The sequence below is a fragment of the Pygoscelis adeliae genome, unplaced genomic scaffold (assembly GCF_000699105.1).
Source record: "Pygoscelis adeliae isolate BGI_AS28 unplaced genomic scaffold, ASM69910v1 Scaffold291, whole genome shotgun sequence".
Classification (NCBI taxonomy): Eukaryota; Metazoa; Chordata; class Aves; order Sphenisciformes; family Spheniscidae; genus Pygoscelis; species Pygoscelis adeliae.
The window spans coordinates 232,644-253,010 of NW_008824063.1; the positions used below are offsets into that span (position 1 = coordinate 232,644).

General features: G+C 49.6%; 1 protein-coding gene across 3 annotated transcripts in view; it reads right to left on the reverse strand.

Annotated features, from left to right (window-relative positions):
* The window catches only part of EPHB2 (EPH receptor B2), a 91,202-nt gene that overhangs the window by 18,055 nt on the left and 52,780 nt on the right, over positions 1 to 20,367 (reverse strand). For all 3 annotated transcript variants that reach the window (XM_009334111.1, XM_009334110.1, XM_009334112.1), the window contains exon 5: positions 7,633 to 7,757. In XM_009334111.1, the coding sequence (XP_009332386.1) occupies positions 7,633 to 7,757 (125 nt within the window). The remainder of the gene's footprint in view (positions 1 to 7,632; positions 7,758 to 20,367) is intronic.

Below are 20,367 nucleotides of genomic sequence, written 5' to 3' on the forward strand. Positions count from 1 at the left end.
GCCACCCACCAGCTCTCAGGAAAGGCTCTGATGAAGGTGTTAGCTAGAAACCTCAGGTCACTTCTCCAAGCCTTGAGCTCAATGGGGATGGGAACTGCTTCCCTCCTCTGTGTCCACTTTCTCTCAGTGCTGTCCTTCTTCCTCACCCCCTCCTCCTGTGCCTGATCCAGCCTCCACACCCTCTCCATTTGCTCTTCCCCATCTCCCTTTGCCTGTGCTGGAGGTAAAGCCCACCTGAACACAAGGTTTTGGACCTCGGGACAAGTACTGCTACCATCCCCCTGCCCAGGGCCTGCTTCACCAGGGACCATGGCTAGGTTTTCAAAGCTAGGGAACCAAAGAGCATATTTAAAGTGACAAAGAGACTACTTCCAAATTTCTGTCCCACCCCTTGTGTGCAGTTATTCTAGCTGAGGACTTCAGCAGTCATATCATAATGGTACAGATGGTATTGCACTTGTGTAGGTGATGGATCCATCACTGCCCTTAGTAATTATGCCCTTAGCTGAGCATCCAGAAGCACCAGTGGATGGGCCAGGATCTCCTTGTGCTAGCCACTGTACAAGAGAACAGACAGTCCCTGCCGCCCCCAGAGACATGGAGAAACAGGTCAACAGAGGAGGATGAAAGATGGTACTGAATGTGGTGCTTCCTATGATCAGCGCAAGGTGGCCAGGTGCCTGGCAGCCATGAAGTCCTGAAAGTCAGTGCAAAGCGGCAATATATGCAAACAGCACGATGTTTCTGGAAAACAGAAAAATATTAGGAAAGCCAAGCTGTGAGTATAAGCCCCCATAAAAGGAGACACAGGCACCTATTTCTGAATCAAATTTCTGTAGCTACGTTGAAAGTGCTCATCCTTTCTGGTAACACCTCCGATCTGGCAGGTCAGGCTGCCTTGGCAGGATCACTGGTTGGAACAGATCAGCAGCTGACAGCTCAAAATCTGAGCTGGCAAGTTTACAAGCAAGTCCCTGAGATCTGCTAACTTCAAGTCACTGCAAAGGGCTCAACAAGCCCAGGAACTCCCACCCCACACAGACTCACCAGAGAGGTGAGATAACCCTACAAGAAGTAGGCAGGGACTGGCAGAAAGATGAAGTCAGACACATAGTTTGTGCAATCCCATCAAGTGGGACTGAGGGTGTGATCAAGGGACTGGGCTTTTGTCTCAGCTGTGAAACTCCACTGGAGGGGCATGGAAGGATTGCTTCTTGTACCGTGCTACCATGAGATCAGAGTGAAACTCCCAGTGAGGAGCAAAGCATCCACTCCTCCTCACCAACTTCTTCTGCAGTGGACTCCTGAAGAACAGAGGATATCAAAGAGGCAATCAGGCAGAAGGTCCCATCTTGTGATGAACCAAGGTTTCCTCACACAAAGGTGCAAGTTGCACATGCTGTTGCTCTCTTGTGCTGCTTTGGCTGCCTGCAGGCAACAGTGAAGCAGAAGTCCATGGAGAGTCTTGCACCCAACTTTGCACACCCTTTGCCTAGCGGGGGCTGTGTCCTCAGCCTCCTCAGCTGCTGGATCACAGGATGGGTCAGAGGTTGTCTTGCCCACCAATAAATGACAGAGTTTGCCTTTGGGGGCTGCTGGTCTCCTTTCTTTTCCACTCTCCACATTGCTAGCCATCTGGTGACTTTGCTTTCATGTTCATTCACTTCTGAGAACAGCACTGGTGCCTTCACTCAGAGGATCTTCTGCACAGCCAGAAGCTGTGGTATCAGCAACATTAGAGACCCACAAAGAATAGTCATTCACTATGGGGCTCCATACAGCAGACCATGTTGAACCAATGCTCTCCTCATGTTCCTGGGAGAGCCCGGTGATTTCTCAGTCAGTCATCGTGCTGGAGCAGAATTGCAAGTGCACTGGCATTTGCAAGATGGATTATACTCATGACCCGGGTCTGTACAGACTATTTGTCTCACAGCTGCAAAGCAGCTGAAAGACAACATTCATGGAGTTAATTTCTTCTTGTATTAAGCTTTTGATTGAGCAGTGCTCTGGTGTGGACGGCTGGTAAGAGAGTGGTCTGGCAGGAATGTGTTTCTCCAAGTGTGCTGTCAAACTCAGAAGCTTGGAAATGCCGATGGCACATCATTCTGCAGAGCAGCTCTGCAAATGCCTGGGAGACCTCCACTATTAACAGTGTTCAGGAACAGTTTTCTCTTCTAAAAACTACAACATCAGTTTTATCCATCTGGACCTGGCGCTGAAGGTGCTTGGGTATTACTGGGATGTTTGGGAATTAGACTAATGACAATGAAAAGCTCTAGTACAGATACACAGACAAGAAAGATCAAGAAAAGATGAGCACGCAGAAAACTGATTGCCTTGTTTGTCTGATCAGGCCTCAGCACTCCCTTAGACCTTTCCCAGGCAGGCTAGGAGAGAAATAGGTCAGGAAATGTTTACAGTTTTAGTGCTCAAGAGCTTGGATGAATCCTCCCAGGCCCTTGGATGGCACTAAGACCACAGTTGTTTTAAAATCGTTTGTCCAACTGTTTGAGGGAACCTCATCCCTGCTCCTGGAGGACTTTAAATTGAATGAAATGGACATGCTTACAAGACAGTTTATAGCCTGGGAAATTCATGTCTGTCTATCTCAGAAAAGTGTACTCATGCCAGTGCTCTCCTTTACTCCCAGACAGGGAGGAAAGAGCATTTACTCCTCTCCACCCTCCCTTATCAGACCCTATTCTTTCCCCTTGGCATATTGCTCAGCCATCACCTCTCCAGCAATTCACTTCAAACACTTCTCCCCTTTCACCCCTCAGGGCTTCTTCAGCAGGTCCAGGGCATCCCAGGTGGTTTAAAGTCCAAATCCCTTTGCTGTTTCTCCCAGCTTGTTTTTTGCAGAGGTTTGGTAGTTGGTTTCCCTGCTCCCCCCGCTCCCCCTCCCCGATTTTGGTTTGAGTTTGTAAATCCTAATTCAAAATAACACACTTCTTATTTCCTCATAGGTTTGATTTTGAGTCCTCATCTGGTTCCCCTTCCCCTGATCCAAATTTAAGCTGAAACCAAAGTCTGATCAACAAAGAAACCAAAGTCTGATCAACAAAGATTTTCTTGAAACACGTATAGTTTGTGAAACACTCGAAGGATTTGCAAAAATTGTATCTAAAAAGTCATGTTTTATCAGCCAAAAAAAAAAAAAGCCAAAGAAAAATGTCCACCGACTTAATTTGGCAGACAGCTCCTCTGTGCGTCTGCACAGCGGCAATCTGCTGTGGTTGCTGAAGCAAACAGGGCCACACGTACAAAGCTAGTCCAAGGCTGTGCACCAAATCATCACACGCATCTGAATTTCGGCCCCCATGGGATCGAGTACATTAGGAGGGGTGCTCAGATGTGGTAACGGGGTCCTGCCGGCCACCCCCAGATCCATGGGGTCCAGAGCTCCCAGACTCTCAGGGGCAGCACCACTTGTGGGGAGATCTCAAGAGCATTTACCCTCCCAGCCAGGTATCTGATCAAATGCGTTAAGTGTCTGGATGCCTCTCACAAGAAAACTGAGCCCCGGACAGAAGCAGTGTGGACCCTGGGCAGGGACTGGGACTGCAGGAAAGCTATCACAGGGCTCCCTGACAAGGTTTCCTCTTAATCTTCTTGATCTCAGTGTTTTCCCCAGACAGAGCCCCCTCCAAGGTTTTGGGGAGCACGGGGGGAAGGGGCATCCCAGCTCTCGCTCCATCCTGGGTACAGGTGGGAAACACCAGGCAGCAGCTTTGGCCCCAGGCTCAGGGATGCTGGTGTCCAACACTGCAGGCTGGAGATCAGGAAAGTCCTCTGAGCCAGCCTGGGAGCAATGCTTCCAGCCATCCTTGGTACAAACCCTGGTGACATCCAGTTCTGGGGTCGCTGGGCTCCTGCCAGAAGCTCCTGGGCACCACGAAGGCTACAGCCAGCTCTACTCCCACCTCCACCATCAGCTGCCACAGGTCGCCTCTCCCCGACCCTTCAGCCCCCCAGCCAACCCATGCCCTTTCCCCAGCATTGGTTGGAGACATCAAAGGGCTTCTGTGCCTCCTAAAATATTTGCACTGGTGACTGAGCTGGGCATGAGGGATGGGCTGAATGTCTTCAAACAACTACAAAATGGGTAACTTACAGCATACCCTAAGCCCAATCATTTTGCATAACAAGGAGAGCTAATTATCCTTTGCAATGCTTGACACTGCAATGGGTCTCCAGTTCCCACACTCTGGGATGAATTTGGCAACTTTGGACAAAAACTACTACGCCCTTTCTAAATGAAGACAACCCTCACTTTTTTAATAAGACAAACATTGCCAGGTGCCTCTTGGAGGTAAAAAAAAAAACACATTAAGGAGAGGACCATAGAGAGCAGACACGTCATTCAGTGTTTGTGTAACAATCTGCACTGATTTGCTCTAACTACATGTGAAAGAAAATCATATTGCCTCTGTACAGGCATTTTTAATAGCATCTAATAATAGCAATGTTATAAATAATCTGTGAAATGGAAACAAAAATACACCTTTGTTTCAGGTATTGTGAACAGCTCTTTTCTGTTAACACTAAAACACTTATTCCATTTTTTTAAATTTAATTTATGTCTTTATATAGAACAGAATCAATTCAAAATGAAGAGCCAAAACTCTTTTTATACAAGATGCATATGCTGCTATTCTTACATTTGAACTGTTTTCATGCTAATAAAATATAATTTTCTACTGGGGGAAAAAAATTCCACTAGAAACAACCTAACTAGCTCCAGAGATATTTTCTGAGCATTCAGAAGCACATGGGACAGTTTGCAATGAAACATTTTGGAAGAAAACCACCTCTGTACAGACTGGCAGTTGAGTGGGAACACACCTGGGATGTGTCACACACCCCATCCAAATTGCAGTATTGATGGGAAGCAGGGGAAGAGCACGGCATATCCAAAGTTGTGCATTTTGGGACTGTTCCCAGGAATCAAGCCAAGTAAATGGCTTTCAATTGCAAAAGCTAGACTAACATGAGATTCAGCTCTGCCAAGCAGGCAGAGAAGGATATAGTGTCATTGCATTGTTGAAAATGCAGAGGACTCTTGACTGACCAGCTGAAGCACATGAAGACCTTGGCTTGACTACTGATGGATCAGACCTTGAGTGTGCAACTGTGACTTCGGAGTAAAGGCTAACAGACACAGAGGAGTTTGGGGAGAGACAAATCCACTGCCACTGGCCAGGTCTGCCTCTAGCTCTTGGTTATTCCACTTCTTTTTTAACCTGTTTCCAAATCCTCTGAGGTTTGCTTGCTGTGAGACTAAGCTTTGACCCAATGATCCCTTTCTGAGAATGACGTACATCTTGATTGGGGAGGAGATAAAGCCATGCCTTTCTTCTTCAGCCAAAGCACCAACAAAAAATATACCAAGAGGTTCAAATGATTCTGGCCCTCTACTCTGCTCTGGTGAGACCCCACCTGGAGTACTGTGTCCAGCTCTGGGGTCCTCAGCACAGGAGAGACACGGACCTGTTTGAGCGGGTCCAGAGGAGGGTCACAAAAATGATCAGGGGGATGGAACACCTCTCCTATGAAGAAAGGCTGAGAGAGTTGGGGTTGTTCAGTCTGGAGAAGAGAAGGCTCTGGGGAGACCTTATTGCCGCCTCTCAATACTTAAAGGGGGCTTATAAGAAAGATGGGGACAGACTTTTTAGTAGGGCCTGTAGTGATAGGACAAGGGGAAATGGTTTTAAATTAAAGGAGGGTAGATTCAGACTAGATATAAGGAAGAAATTTTTTACGCTGAGGGTGGTGAGACACTGGCACAGGTTGCCCAGAGAGGTGGTGGATGCCCCATCCCTGGAAACATTCCAGGTCAGGTTGGACGGGGCTCTGAGCAACCTGATCTAGTTGAAGATGTCCCTGCTCACTGCAGGGGGCTGGACTAGATGGCCTTTAAAGGTCCTTTCCAAACCAAACCATTCTATGATTCTATGATCCCTTTCTGAGAATGACGTACATCTTGGTTGAGGAGGAGATAAAGTCTTGCCTTTCTTCTTCAACCAAAGCACCAGCAATAAAATATACCAAGAGTTTCAAGTACCAGGACAGAGAGCACCTCAGCACCAGCATGTGGGGCTGCTTGCATTGTCCTCTCTGCCAGGGCCAGTGCTCCACCTGACAGCCTGCTGCCATGAAAAGCATTGCCTGAGCATGGCTTGGGCCACTTGTCCCCATGATCAGGGACATGCTGTGCCCTAAGCTCTAATGATGGGGCAAGTAGATGCTCACCTTGCGGTTGGCTGCGAAGACCAGCCACAAACAGCAGCTTGTCCTTCAGACAAAAATTCCCTTTATTTACAGCCTCCCCCAGGAAACAGAGGGGAGGGAGAAGAAAGAAAGAGGGGGAGAGATTAAGAGAAAGTAAGAGGAGGAGAATGAACTCCCCAAGATCTTCTGTCTCTACTTCAAGGGTCCCCAGGGAAAGGACCCATCCTGCTTTCTATATCTGTCTTGTTACCTACTCATCCATCTTGCCACATATTCTGGGATCATTTCCAAGGGTCAAATAAATGGCTGTGATTTATGCAATATAGGTCAGGACCTATTTTACAGCTTACAAAGAAGCTCCCCCCCTCTCTGTTCTCCCTCTGGCTCTTGGTGATGAGAAAATAGGTCACAGGCAGGCAGTGGGGGGGATTAATCATTTCTTCCAGCAACTGCTGGGAAAAATATTTTCAGTTCCATTTAATCATAAAGCTTTTTAATTAGTTAGTTTGCAATTTTTAATGTATAGTTTATAAGCTCTTGTGTAAGGAGGCAGATTCCTGGAAGGAGAAATCTCCTGCTCTCCACTTCCCCCAGGTAGCACAGATGAAGTTCACCAGCCAGGCAGAGCTTGGCAGGTCCTGGGACCAACATGAACATCATCTTCACGTCTCTCAGCAGCCATACAGCTCCAGCCCCATGGGATGGACACCCTGGCACAGCCCTGGCTTGCATTCCCTCTGCTTGACTGGGCAGCGCAGAGGTGGAAGGGGCATGTTCCTCAGGGATGAAAGAGCCAGAGCCGCGGTACCCTTTCACAACAGCCTCCCCCGACTCCGTAGTGCAGTATGTACCCTCCATGGGAGTATGGGACAGCTTCTCCCTGGTACAACACCAGGGTAAAGGGGTTCAGGCTGCTGCACACAGACGCCAAACTCACCTTTGGTGTAAACACAGTGACAGACAGCATTACACAAAACCTCAAAGACTGGACACTCAGCTAGTGTGGTCCAGCCTGGGACTAGATGCTCTGGGACATCCTCACCATCCCCATTCCCCGCTAATGCCCCAGTAGGAGAAAGGGAAAAATTAGACCGTGGCTACCCAGCTCTCCCTGCAATGGGTCCACCTGCCACAAGTGCTGGAGAGGTGAAGGGAGGAGAAGCTCCTCCTGAAAGATCAGCGGATTTTCCACACTTGCAGTGTCTAAGCAGGGTCACTGGAACCACCACTGCGCTCCAAAGGGTTGACAGCCACTGCCACCCACATGGCCAACTGCAGCAAGAGAAGTAAGCTATTGATCAACGAACTGCTGTAGCCAGTGTTACGCCCTTATGCAAAGCTTTGCACCACTCCTCTCCCAAAAACCTGCGGCTGAACCCTGCCACGGTCCCGCAGTACCTTCTCATAATATTGCAGCTCATAATCCAGGATGACTCCGTTGGGTTGGTCAGGTTGAGACCATGATAGGGTAATGCTGTCCACGGTGCGGCTGACCTGGTGCATGATGGACACAGCTGAAGGAGCTGGAAGAGAGAGTGAGAGAGAGGCCTCAGTCAGATGCCTGCACGGGCAGGACCCGCATCCACTGGGTGGAGGCAGGCAGGTGTATTATTGCTATTTGGAGCTACTGAATTCGCTTCCAGCAGTGGCAGGGGTGTCCAGGGGTCAGGAGATCCTGGCTTTTGCTGTTTGTAGAGAGCAGTTAGGGGAGAACAAAATGTTTCCACTGCTCACTAAGAGTTTGTAATTAGAAAACATGTAGGGCAGCATCTCGGGCAGGAAAACAGATCATTCCCAGGCAAAACGAGCCCAGAGTTGGAGCAAACACAGCCTTGTTCCCCTGGAAAAAGCACTACCAGCCCAGCAACATGCAATCCTCCCTGCTTGCCATGGGGAAACAGGGGTTTTGTACTTTGACATTTGCATAGAGAAGCTTTATAAGGCATAGGTAGACGCAGGAAGCAAGCAGCTCCTCTCTGCCTTGGTGTGCTGGGTCTGCAAGTTGCACATGCCAATCAAGGGAGGTGCATACAGCAGCCTGAGCATGCAACGCAAACCTGACCTGACATGCTGATAATGGTGAGTCTCCCGCCTTGTCAGAGCGCCCTGGAAATAGCACACCCACAGACGCCACTTGTCCCACTGAGCACAATGGGACTTTCCAGCAGCTCCTCAGACAACCCAGCCAGCTGTCCACCCCTTGCACTGCCCTGTGTTGCCTACGTGGCTTGACACATGGCCAGGTAGAAACAATGCAGTCTCGGCTGGTGCCACACCGTGGGAAAACTGTCCTCCAGGGATCTGTGCTAACAAGTCCATGGGGCAGGGACCACGGCGCAGAGCTGCCACCTCCCTGGGAAACTCTGACCAGCTCTGATCCTGCTTGCTGTGGACTGGGGCAGGTGAGCAAGCAGCCTGGACTTTTAATCCGGTTGGCTCAGGTGTTGATAGCAGAGATGCCACAGCATTGCAGCTATCAGCCTACAGCCCCCCACTGTTGCTGGAGCGGCTGACACACACAGATGGCTGTGCTGCCTCCTCTTCCCTGCCTCTGAGACTGGTGAGCTGAGCACGTGTCCTTGCCCACCCTGTGCCCAGCCTGCTGACGGCACTTCCAACACAGCCTCCACGGACGTCAGTCCGGAGGCCATCCCAGACCTCACCCAGCGCCAGCCCAGCCTTGGAGCATGCTAACTCCAGCACAGCATTAGCCCTGGCACGCCTGCCAGTGCAGACTCACTGCTTCAGGGCAGAGGGGAAGCCTCAGGGGTGGGAGAGGACTGGAAAGTGGTAGCAAGAAAGCTTCCCCATCACTTGCATGCCAGGCCTGGTTACAAATGGATGCAGAGAGGCTTGCACTCAGAAGGGCTCTTACCAGTTCCAACCCTTTCAATATTTCATGGAAGAACAACTCATTTGACAGCTCTGAGAAACAGCTTGGAGGAGTGGCACACAAAGTAAAGCACCTCTCACCCACCTCCAGTCTGGTTTCCCTTGGCATCACGAGCAGTGACAAAAACCGTGCCAGCTGAGGATTGCAGACACGACAGTGGTAGGACTGTGCTACTTGGACCAGCGTGGCTGCAGCATGTTCTTGCACATCACTGCAATGAATTACAGCTGAGCAGCTTGTCTCAAAGTATACCAACAAAAGCCATTTTTCTGATCCACCATCTTTGCCTCTTCACTTCACTACTGGTTTTCTGGATTCAGAGCACTGTAGCTCCCAGGATGTTCAACACCTGTGTGCCAAGGGGAGTAAGGGCCAGGTATGGGTAAAGCAAAATCCGCCACCACACGGCTGCACCATTTCCCTTCATCTCCCTGGGTTTCCCCACCCTTGAAGGAAGCTGCAATGCGGGTTAGCCTCAGCAAAGTGTTGGCCATCTCTGGTTTCGTCCAGCACTTACTAAAATTGAACAAGGGCAGAGAACTTCCATCACTGGAAGTGTTCAAGGTCAGGTTGGATGGGGCTTTGAGCAACCTGATCTAGTGAAAGATGTCCCTGTCCATGGCAGGGGGGGTGGACTAGTTGATCCTTAAAGGTCCCTTCTGACCCAAACCATTCTGTGATTCTAACAGATCCTGAGACCAGAGCCTCACCTCCTCCGAAACGCCCGTCCCTCCATCCATTTCTGCTTAAGCCAAGCCCCATTACCCACCAGCCTGAAACTCTCTGTATCATCTCAGACCTTCCCTTGCTCTGGGGCATACAGCACTGCTTCCCTCCTGCCTTAATGTCCCAGTCCCACCGCTTCAGGGCCCATATTTACAAACTCCTGGGATTAGTTTCTCATGCTGGTGTTAAGACAAAACACAGGTAACGTTTCTGGAGCCTCTCAGCTCTTGCCAGAGCTTGCTGCTTCCTCGTTGACACAGACTTCATAGGACATCTGCAATCTCCAAGACAAACAGTTCTCTCTCTGTGGAGAAAGGCCTTGGAAGGAAGATGTGACCAAGCTACAGATGGTCCTGCAGCCCGGATTGGGACTGTACTCAGATGAGTACACAGCCTGTGGTCTCTCTGGCACATCCGAGCTGCACACGCTCTGGGAACCGATCCCACACTCATACAGGCTATTCCAGGACAGGGGCTGCATACACCTAGACCAATCCCACCACAAAACTGGGATGTGGCAACTTCCCATGATTTAGACACAGGTTCAATGGCTGACCTTGCAGCTGGAGAAGCTCCTCAGCTCCAGGTCCCTCCAGGTAGGAGTGAGGTCCCTGGCATGCTCTTCTCCTACTTCCATGCATGTGTGAATCATTTGTCACCAAGCCATGGCCCAGGCAACTGTGTACTTGGTGAACCTGCCCTCATCTGGCTCAGGAAGAAGAACCAAATGGATGAGGTGGGGCTCGTCTAATAAGACTTAATGAGGCAAATACGCTGCATGGTGGGGAGGAGGCAGGTGAGATGAATGACTACAGCAACTTCAGCGCTTTTCCGACACCTGGGGCAAAGGAGCGTCTCTGGATAGACAGGAACCTCCACCATTGCAAAAAATCTTGTTATCACAGTCATCAGGGAAATGCACAATAATAAAACACAGAAAGCTTTAGGTCAGAAGTGACTTCTGGAGGTTTCTAGTCCAGCTGGCTTGCAGAGTAATTTCAAAGGCAGATCACTCTGCTCAGGACCATGTCCAGTTGAGATCTGAATATGTTCAGGGATGGGGATGCCACAGGCTCTCGGAGCACCAGTACCCAGCTGCCTCGCTCTTGTGGGAAACAAGCTTTTCCTCGCGTCCCATTGGGACTTCCCTCATTGCACCTTGTGGCCATTACTACTGCCCTCTCACTGTGCACCTCTGGGAAGAGTCTGGCTCTGTCTTCTCTTTAAGCTCCCTTTTGAAGTGGAAGACTGTAGCTAGATGCCCCTCAGCCTCCTACTCTCCAGGCTGGCCAAACCCAGCTCTCTCAGTTATCCTCATATGTCTTGTGCTCCAGCCCCTGGCCCATCCTAGTAATCCTCCTGCTGGACCTGCTCCAGTTTGTTGATGTCTCTGTAGTACTGGGGAGCCCCAAAGTGGGCACAGTACCCCAGATGTGGCCTCATGAGTGCCGAGCAGATGGGAACAATCACTCTCCTCGATTTTTTGCCTGTGCTCTTGCTAACAGAGTGCAGCACACTGCAATGCTACAAAACATGGTCCTCTTCACATCTTCACCACAGGTGAGGGCAACCGCTTGTGCAGAGAGCGGCTCCCAACTCTGTGAATAAGGAATGGGCTGGGACTGGATGGCTGAGTTTGAAAGCAGTTTGGTGGAGTCAGCCAGACCTCAGAGTGACTTTCTGAAGTCTAGTCAGAGGGAAAAGCTTCTAGCCGGATAGTGACACAAATGCTCAGGTAGCTGGTATCTGGCAGCTCTTGTCCCCTGGAGCAAACGGTCCCTTCACAGTCATCCACAAAACTAGTCAATACCCATGAGTTTCTGACTCTTCACCACTTCCATGGCTGGAAGGTCCTGGTTGCAGTTCTCTGCTCTGTCCCTAAGTCCACATGGGAGACCTTGTACAAATCCACATTATCCCTCTGCACTGCCATTTTCTACCTGGAAAATGAGGCTAGCCATCCTGTCTCGTTTTCACTCCCTGCCTGTCTTACCTAATTTTACAGAGCACTTTCAGAGGCAGAGACTGTGCTTAGGAGCTTGGTCCCCCAGCAGTATTTAATGCATGTAATATAATAGCTAAAAAGGAAGGAGATGAAAACAGTTAAAGTGAACACAAAGAGCATCTAATCTGGGATAGTGCTACCTGGTGATACTCTCATCACAAGGTGTGCTCCAGCTCTGACAGAAGCATCAAGCACTTTGTGACCAGCCTGAACTACGATGTAGAAAGAGCTTTTCTGCCACAGGACATGGTGATGTTACAAACACAAGAGAAAAGACTGTGAGAGATATACACTTTCTGACACGTGATGAACTCAGCTGAGCAAAGATGGTAAAAGTCTCAAAATATCTGAGCTGACTTTCCTGAACTGTTGTTTCTGAACAAACTATACATAGGTTCCCTCCATTGGGTTTCTGAGTATTTCAAAGCAAAGATTTAACAAACTGCAAAAAGGACCAAAATAAAAAAAAAAAGGTCTTTGTTCTTCCAGCCTGCTTTGTGCCGAGCCCTTTCCAGGACCAGCCAGAGTACAGCTGGACTGCTAACACCAAAGATTTGCTGGCAGCATTTAACCTGGCCCTGTGGGATCGGTCACCTTGTTCCACGAACCATGACTCCTCTTTGTTCCCTTGTGACAAAAGAAACAGAGCTTTAGGGACCATTTCCAGGTTGGAAAAATGGTCTTTTTTTTACTTCCGGGTTGGAAATGGTCACTAAATTGGTGACAATTGCTCAATGGCACAAATTGCTCAGTGCCAAAGACATTCCCTCAGCTGTTGGCTCACCTGGTTGTCCCTTACTCATGGAAGGTGTTTGAATTACTGTGCATGGGGAAAATGGATGCTGGAAAAGGGACCTGCCCTGTGACACATAAAGGAGATCAGATTTGCAGCATCCCAGCTCTCAGAGCCACTATCACTTTGAGACACCACCCCCATGGATGTGTAAGCAGAGGCAGATTTATCCTGATGGTGTCTCCAGGTGCATGTGTGCAGCAACGATGCAAAAAATAAACAGCTTCATTTCCACAGTGGACAGAAACTTACTTTTCATGACTGAAAGCCTTGAGCCCCACGTCACTTGGAGGCAAAATGAATCATTAGAGTCCTTGAAAGGCACTTTTAACCATCCTCTTTATCTGAGACGGCCTCAGATTCTTTGGATTCCTCTCAGAGGAGCCCTGTGGCTTCTCCAAATTGCTGGAGAAATACACCAAGCCAAAACCACCACTGGAGTGTAAAACAAGCTTAATGAAAATCCCCTGATGTAAAAAGGCAGATGACCTGTCCCCTGCTGCCACAAAATCTGCAGCACACAGGGAGGGGAGGCAGCCAACATCTCTCACGTGATGACCCCTCTGGGGCAGAAGCACCAGGGCGATGCGAGGGATGCTTCCACGGTCATCACCCCAAGCCTCCGCAGGGCCACACAACACTGATCACAGCCAGACCCCTGTCTAGGCCGGCGCTTGGGGCTTCAGCAGTTTACCTTAATCCACCAGGAGCTGAGCAGACTTCCCTGGCTCGGGGGCAGCTCTGCAGGATAAATCTCTGGGGGTGTCGACAGCTCTTCTTGTCCAGCTTTTCTGCGGCCCACACAGGGTGCAAGAAGCTGCCTGAGCTCAGCTACTGGAGACACATGGGAAGGATGGGGCTCAAGACGTACCCCATCCTCGGGTCTTGCCAGCAGAGCCACATACCCATAAGCTCCCCGAAGGACACACAGGTATAACCACTGAGTTTTGCCAAGACTGTAATGACAGCTGAAACAGCAGTGTACTCACAAACCACGCTGGCTCAATGCCATAAGGTGGACATATCCAGGCAAGAAGGTCTCAAATCCCACCGCACGGCATATTCAGGCAACTTCACGGAAAGATTGGGATCTTATGTCCTGCTTGACTGACTGTCTCCCAGGAAAACTCAAACATCTACTGGGGCAGAAACATAAAGTCACAATGGGGTTTGGCAAGAGAAGCACCAGAGCCACGAGGCTTTTCAGCCTGTTGAGTATTTAACCTTCCCAAAAGCAATGCAGCAGCTTCAACAGCACAGAGGACAGTATTTCATGCATACCCTGAGGTTGGTCTTGCCAGTGTCAAGGTGGGTCTGATAGACATCCTGAACAAACGCTCTCATCTAGCAAAAGGGTAACGGGCAAGGAAAGGCAACCTGTCCTCTTCTGTCTGTGCTTTGTACCAGAGCCATGTTGTGGACTAAGTCTACCAAGTGAGACATAACCTAGGCACCATGGTGCTCCGGCCTCTCCCAGGTCAGTGTTTCTGGCCTAGGTAATCAGCTTAGGTGCCTTATTCATGTCTAGCTGAAGCTCAAGGGACTGTGCTGAGGAAAGGGATGAACCAAAAGGCTCAGGTGCCTCCACATCAAGCACAGAGCAGAGCCGTGGGGCTGACGGGGGAGACATTCACCTGCTTATCGAGCCCTCTTCTCCCACTGTACCCTTCAGTTCCCAATAGCACCAAATCCCAGAAGTGCTGTTGGAATGGGACCCTTGGAGTCTCTGGTCCAACCCGTCTGCCGCACGATGATCCCCGACACCCAGTCAGAGAAGGTGGAGCATTGTTAGCCGAATCTTTAAACCTCCAAAGATGGGGCTTCCCTAGTTATCAGTCTCTGTATTAGTACCCTTTAGTCTTTTTTGATTACCTCCAGAAATAAAATGACAATTTTTGGTCATAAAGCACAATCTTTCTCTGCCACATTACTGTAAACGAGCCCCACCATGTCCTGCCTCCCAGTCACTCTAGCTGAGGCACATTCAGCATTTTAAAAAGCATGTCTTCTAAAGAAAAAAACAAAAACAAAAACCAAGAAGAGACCAAAACTTTTGGTCTGGGCCCTGATTATGAAACTGAAGCCACTCCAGCTTTTGTTAACGATCCCTAACAGGCACACCAGCAGAGCCTCCCTGTCTTACAGAACAGCATCTGGAGCGCATAACGGTGCTTTGGCTCTGCTTCCCGACCTGCAGTTACTGCTGACAGATGTGTGAACCAGGAAAAAAATCTCCGTGCCAGCCCCTGAGGACGGTGAACAGGGCAGAGCCTCTCTCGCAGCTCTGCACCAAACGTGAAGCCGGGCAGATGGAGGCAGGGCAGCTACTCCCAAGGACAAGAGGCGGCAGCTTCTCATAGTTCAGCATATACTTCCAGATAATTAAGAAATGATGATTTGTTCAGGAAAGGGATCCTATTTTAACCTATTTGTGACGGTGAATCTCTCTTTACAGGCTTACATCCTTGCCCGAAAGTATGTCCAGGCTTCTCTCTGATGGAGTTGCTCCGTGAGGATGCTGTGACATGCAGGCTAATACCTCTGTGGGCACGGAACCAGAGCGCTCCATGCCCACCAGCCTCAAGGGCTACTTAAGCAGTCTCTGCTAAAAGAAACTGAAACCCCAGGTGGCACAGATCCATCACAGCAGAGGCAGCTTAGCCGTTGCTGAGGCCTCCACAAGAGGCTTTGGATTCTTTAAAGATTTCTTTGATCTCAGGTACGGACAAAGGGGCATGTTGGTAGCATTGCTACAGCCAGTATTTTCCTTCCATACCAAATAGTTACTTCTTTTTAGCTTGCCTGCTGAAAATGATAAAAAAGATTAAGGGAAAGAAGGGAAGAAGACAAGAAGGAAAGAATCCTGAGTTTTCCAGAAGAAATAGGCAATTTCTAATCGCAGCAATACCTGAAAGGAGGTCACATTGACCACAAAATCCGGGGCAGCTTGGTAAGACAGCGAAAGAACATGTTGATTTTGCAGAAAATTGGGAAAAGCTACTGTAACAACCAGGTCTGAACATCTGCACGAGACTGGCAACAGAACCCAGGCAGTGAGTTAAACATAGCTGAAACGCTTGTGGTTGAACCTGTGCATATGTTACAGACAGACATCCAGTCTTCTTTGAGCACTGCAAATTATGACGAGCCCACCATGCCTCTTGGGAGGCAACCTCATAGTTACTTGCTCTGTTCTAAAATGCACATATTATTTTCAGGTTGAAATTTACAGACTTCAGCTTCCAACTGCTGGAACTTTTCTGGTTTTGCTAGCTAAATTAAGGAGGAGTCTAGAAACAGAATTTTGTCTTCGTGGAAGAACTGAAAGATCATGAAAATATTTTCTTTTCATCTTCTTTTCTATTATCTAAGTAGACTGAGTTTCTCGAGCGCTTCACAGATTTATCAGCCCACATATCAATCTGATGACTCTCTTCTGAACCTCTTCCAATTTTCTGTTAATCTCCTTTTCAAATATAAACCTCAAAACTGATCTCAGTAGCCAGTAACCATCTCTCTTAACTACAGAAACAGCATCTACCTCCTCAGCATCTACCTCAGTCCTCTGACTCAGCCCAGTCCTCAGACAGCTTGTGCAGAGCTGCTGTTCCCTCTCCGTTGTGCACCTTCACTGTTTTTTTGAACTATGCTCCCCAGCTCAGGGAAGGGAGAGGAGATAACTGCTGCTTCCTTCGCTCTTCGCACCTCCCCGCTGATGCAGGGTCCCACCAAACGCCTCGGGACCCAGGCTGCTTCTGCATTTCCTATAACCCCCCGTGTCCTGCTGGGAGCAGGGTGAGAGATCCGAGATGCATCCGAAATTAGTGTAATTGGTGAAACTGCTATGTAAAGCTTAGGGCAATTCATTACGATAAAACTGACAAAAAGCAGCAGGGGGGCATCACACAATGAAGAATTGTATTGGGTGAATGAGAAATAAATAGGCCCATTTTCCTCCTTGGTTTTATGTCTCTGAGTTGTACTGTTTAGAGGCGTTCTTAGGAAGCTCATGTGTTTTCCTCCCCAACCTACCTCCACGACACCAGGTTTTCTCAATCTGGCTGAACAAGGCCAAGAGTCCTCAGGACATTGGCTGGGGCACCTTCCTCTTTTATTCAGACAGCAAGAGCTTCCATCTGGGAGCTGTTACCTTTCTCCCAGCCCTGCTTTTTCAATATCCTAAGGTGACCTCCCTCCTATCCCACCTCTACCTTTTCAGCACACAGAGACCAAGAATAAAGACATGAGAGTGTATCAGGACTCACTTAACAGGAGAACAAGCAGACATCTTCCTTGCAGACATTGAGCAACATAACCCTGTGACACCGTCTGGTTCCTCATGCGTGCTAGTTCATCCCATTCCAAGGGACCCATCAGGGCTACAAGCATCCTATTTCTAATAGGCTTTGATAGCAGAGGCCAATTTTCTGGGTCAAGTGCCTGCCTCTTGGGCCACCACAACTACCAGGGCCTGCTGCCACCAGTTTTTAGTAGGTCCGACTCCCAGTGACGTGATGCTGTGATACAAGTCCACCTCCAGCTACACACCAGATAACGTCCACGGCACTTCAGGGCCACTTCAGAGCCTCTAGAGCCTCAGTGCTGCTGTGAAGCTGTGGAAGGTCACACTGCGAGGGCTGGGAAGCTGGACTGCTGCTGTAAGGGGAATAAAATTGGACAAGACACTGCCAGCCAGAGCAACACTACAGGGAGCAGCCTAGGGTCTCGGACTCCCCAGGCAGCATCTTCTGCATCGCTCCCTGGCCATTTGATGGGAGTGTTTGGTAGGACTGTGTGGCTCCAGCCTCTGGACCGCCTGCCGGGGACACCAGGATCTTTCCACAGCTTCTCTTTCATGATCTTTATACCCATTTGAAACGCTACCAATTGCAATCTGCTCCCTATTTTGCAGCTAGCCCCCTGTCTCCTTCACCTGCCAGTCCTGCAAGGCTCAGCCTTTCACTCCTTGCCTGCCAGTGGGTCAGTGCAATTGAGATCCCGGTATAATCAAAGCGTCTCCATTCTTCTGCTGGCTTAGCTGGAAGAGTCAGGTTACAGGCAGCAAAACCCCTATCTCTGATCACTTTAATACCACTAACCCATGTCATGTCAGACAGAGTCAACATTTGCTCTGGAAAACACTCACGACAGAGAGAGAGCAAAGCCAACCCAGCCCGTGGCCTCTCCCCAGCAACACTTTGAAATTACCCAGGGGAAAAAAAAGAGGTGAACAGCTGGGAGTTTTCCAGCATCTCCTCAGAGCCCTCCTGACAGATCTTGGTCCCTGGAGTGTCAGGTTACCGGACGGGGGGAACTGCTTTTATTATAGGATGGTCAGCAGGGAATTCTGGCATTTTCAATTACCCACATGCAGAAGCGGCTGTGATCCAGGGTCAGGATTAACTGTGTGACCCCCAGCTGAAGACAGAGTGGCAGGGAAATGCACCATGATGCTGCAAGGCACCAGCTAGTCCAGAGGCCACGGGACAGGGCAGTAAATGGGGAGATGTGGGAGAGAAAGCCGCTGACAGAGCATCTGGCAGTGGATGCCTGCAACTGCCCTGCAAACGTGGCAAAGAGAGAGACCTGGAAAACCTTGGGGTAAGTGGGCAAGCTTCTCTCCCACTGCCTTTACCCAGGGGCTCAGCCTCACTGGGTGACCCAGGTAGCTCCAACACATGGAAACTACGTGGGGAACAGGATCCCCCGTGAGACCAGAGCGGGGCATTCTTCAACACAGGGCTCCCAGGAGGTCCCAGAGCTCCTTCTGCACTTCAAGCCCTGCACAACACCAGCAGCTCACTCCGGTGAGACTAAAGAGTGATGCTGTGCAGCGGCAAGGACGGTGCTGTGATCAGTCATGGAGCAAGGGCTTCCCTGACCTTGAAGCCACAGGGCCTGGAGACATCTAGGCTAGGATCCAGGCTACAGCAGCGCCCGAAAAAAAGTGTTTGAAATGGCAGGAGCACACAAAGCCTCCATGCAAGCCTCCATGCAAGGCTGCAGGGAGATGAAATAGGCATGGGGGCTTAGCTGACCTCTGTTTCTCAAGCATGGGCAGAGTGGAAAGCCAGGACAACTCACTCTGCACTTCCCTGCAGACCTGGATGTTTTGTGCCAGTATCTCACCCAAGGCATGCCTAATCCAAATCAGCCATCCCTCCTTGCCCCAAGGCATCCCAGTCCCACACAGTCCCCAGCAGGTGACTGTCACTGTGCAATGGTCCAGCTGTCCCCAGTCCAGGTCTCATCACTGACCTCAAGGCACCAGTTCTTCATGCTCTTACTCAGCTCAGAGTCCAAATGCATCTAGGTATCTAACTGAAAATTGACTTCTTTGGTTAAAACCTTCTCCATTTTTTGCTTCTCCAGGTAAAGCTCTCTCCTGCCATTTCAGCATTGCAGGCTTTCACACCACAGGCCTTCCTGGAGAGTGGATTTGAATTTGGGATGCCTTCCTCCAACACGAGCACTGAAAGCACCGCAGTAAGGAATACCTGGATGAGGAAAGGAAGAAGGGAAGCTTTTCCTGACCTGCCCTCAATGGCGACCCTGGTGACCCTGCTCTGCATGGGAGGTTGGGCTGGAGACCTCCAGGAGCCCCTCCACCAGCACTGCTGTGGGTGTGACTCTCTCCTGCTAAAAGGGTTCACTACTGCTTGCACTATTAAAATGTTTGTCCACCCAATTTCTTTCCCAGTGCCCTCCCCTGTGATGGCATGTTCAGGAGCCACATACTTTTGAAATCAATTACCTCCAGCAGAAGCTGAGGAAAGCAATGCAACGTCACAGGGATGACAGCACTAGGGCTCTTTAATAAACAACATTCGCCTTCAAAGCAGCAAAAGCGTCAGGTCTGGGATGTTCACCGGACTTGCTAGAGCTCTAGACCAGTATTTGGCCTGTGAGGTTTTTGTTTCCGAGGTTCCTGGCAAGATGGCCCCATCAGGCTGGTACCCATGTTGTTTGTGTGTCGAGTGTCTGGAAAATTTCCCAGCAGGCCCAGCCTCCAGCCCCTTGAGTTTGTAACTACAAATGCTAGAAAATCTTAAAAACACAGCAATGCAGTCTAAAGCTGGTCCTGGCTCCAGCCCCATTTGAATCAACGAAGGCTTTGGTGTGGATTACAGCCTTTAAAGCAGTTCCTAATGCCACAAGCCCAGTGACTTGGCCCGGGCAGACGACAGCTTTTTTGGCTGTCTTTATGCTCTTTGTTTAATTCAGTTTGCAGCCTTCATTTGCATGCTGCCATCCTGCCTGCGGAGGAGGGCAGGACTTTGTTCTCAGCACTGAGAGGAGGTGCTCCAGAGGATCCTGGCATCCCGTCACGCAGCCCGCTGGAGTGGGTTTGGGGTCGCTCAGTGCCAAGGTCGTCCCCACCTCCTGGCCCCCTCTCCACGTGGAAACCTCAACTGCTCCAGATCAAGGCGATGTCATCAGCAAAAGACTGGCGGAAAGCAGGAACGCTGGTAGGCCGTCCCTCCAACTTGCCCCCCTGATTTTCAATAAAATGGTACTTTCCCAGACAGTGCTAATTAATTGCAACTGAAACCATTCTTAAGAACATACTGATTTTGAAATTTCAAACACAGAAAACTTATGCCAGAGAAATATTTCTTGAAAGAATGACGCCTGCTGCAGGGCATCCCCTTGGACCCACTGGGTCTTGCTAATTTGACACTGAACTTGTTCTCTTGTTCTCTTTCATGGTAGACT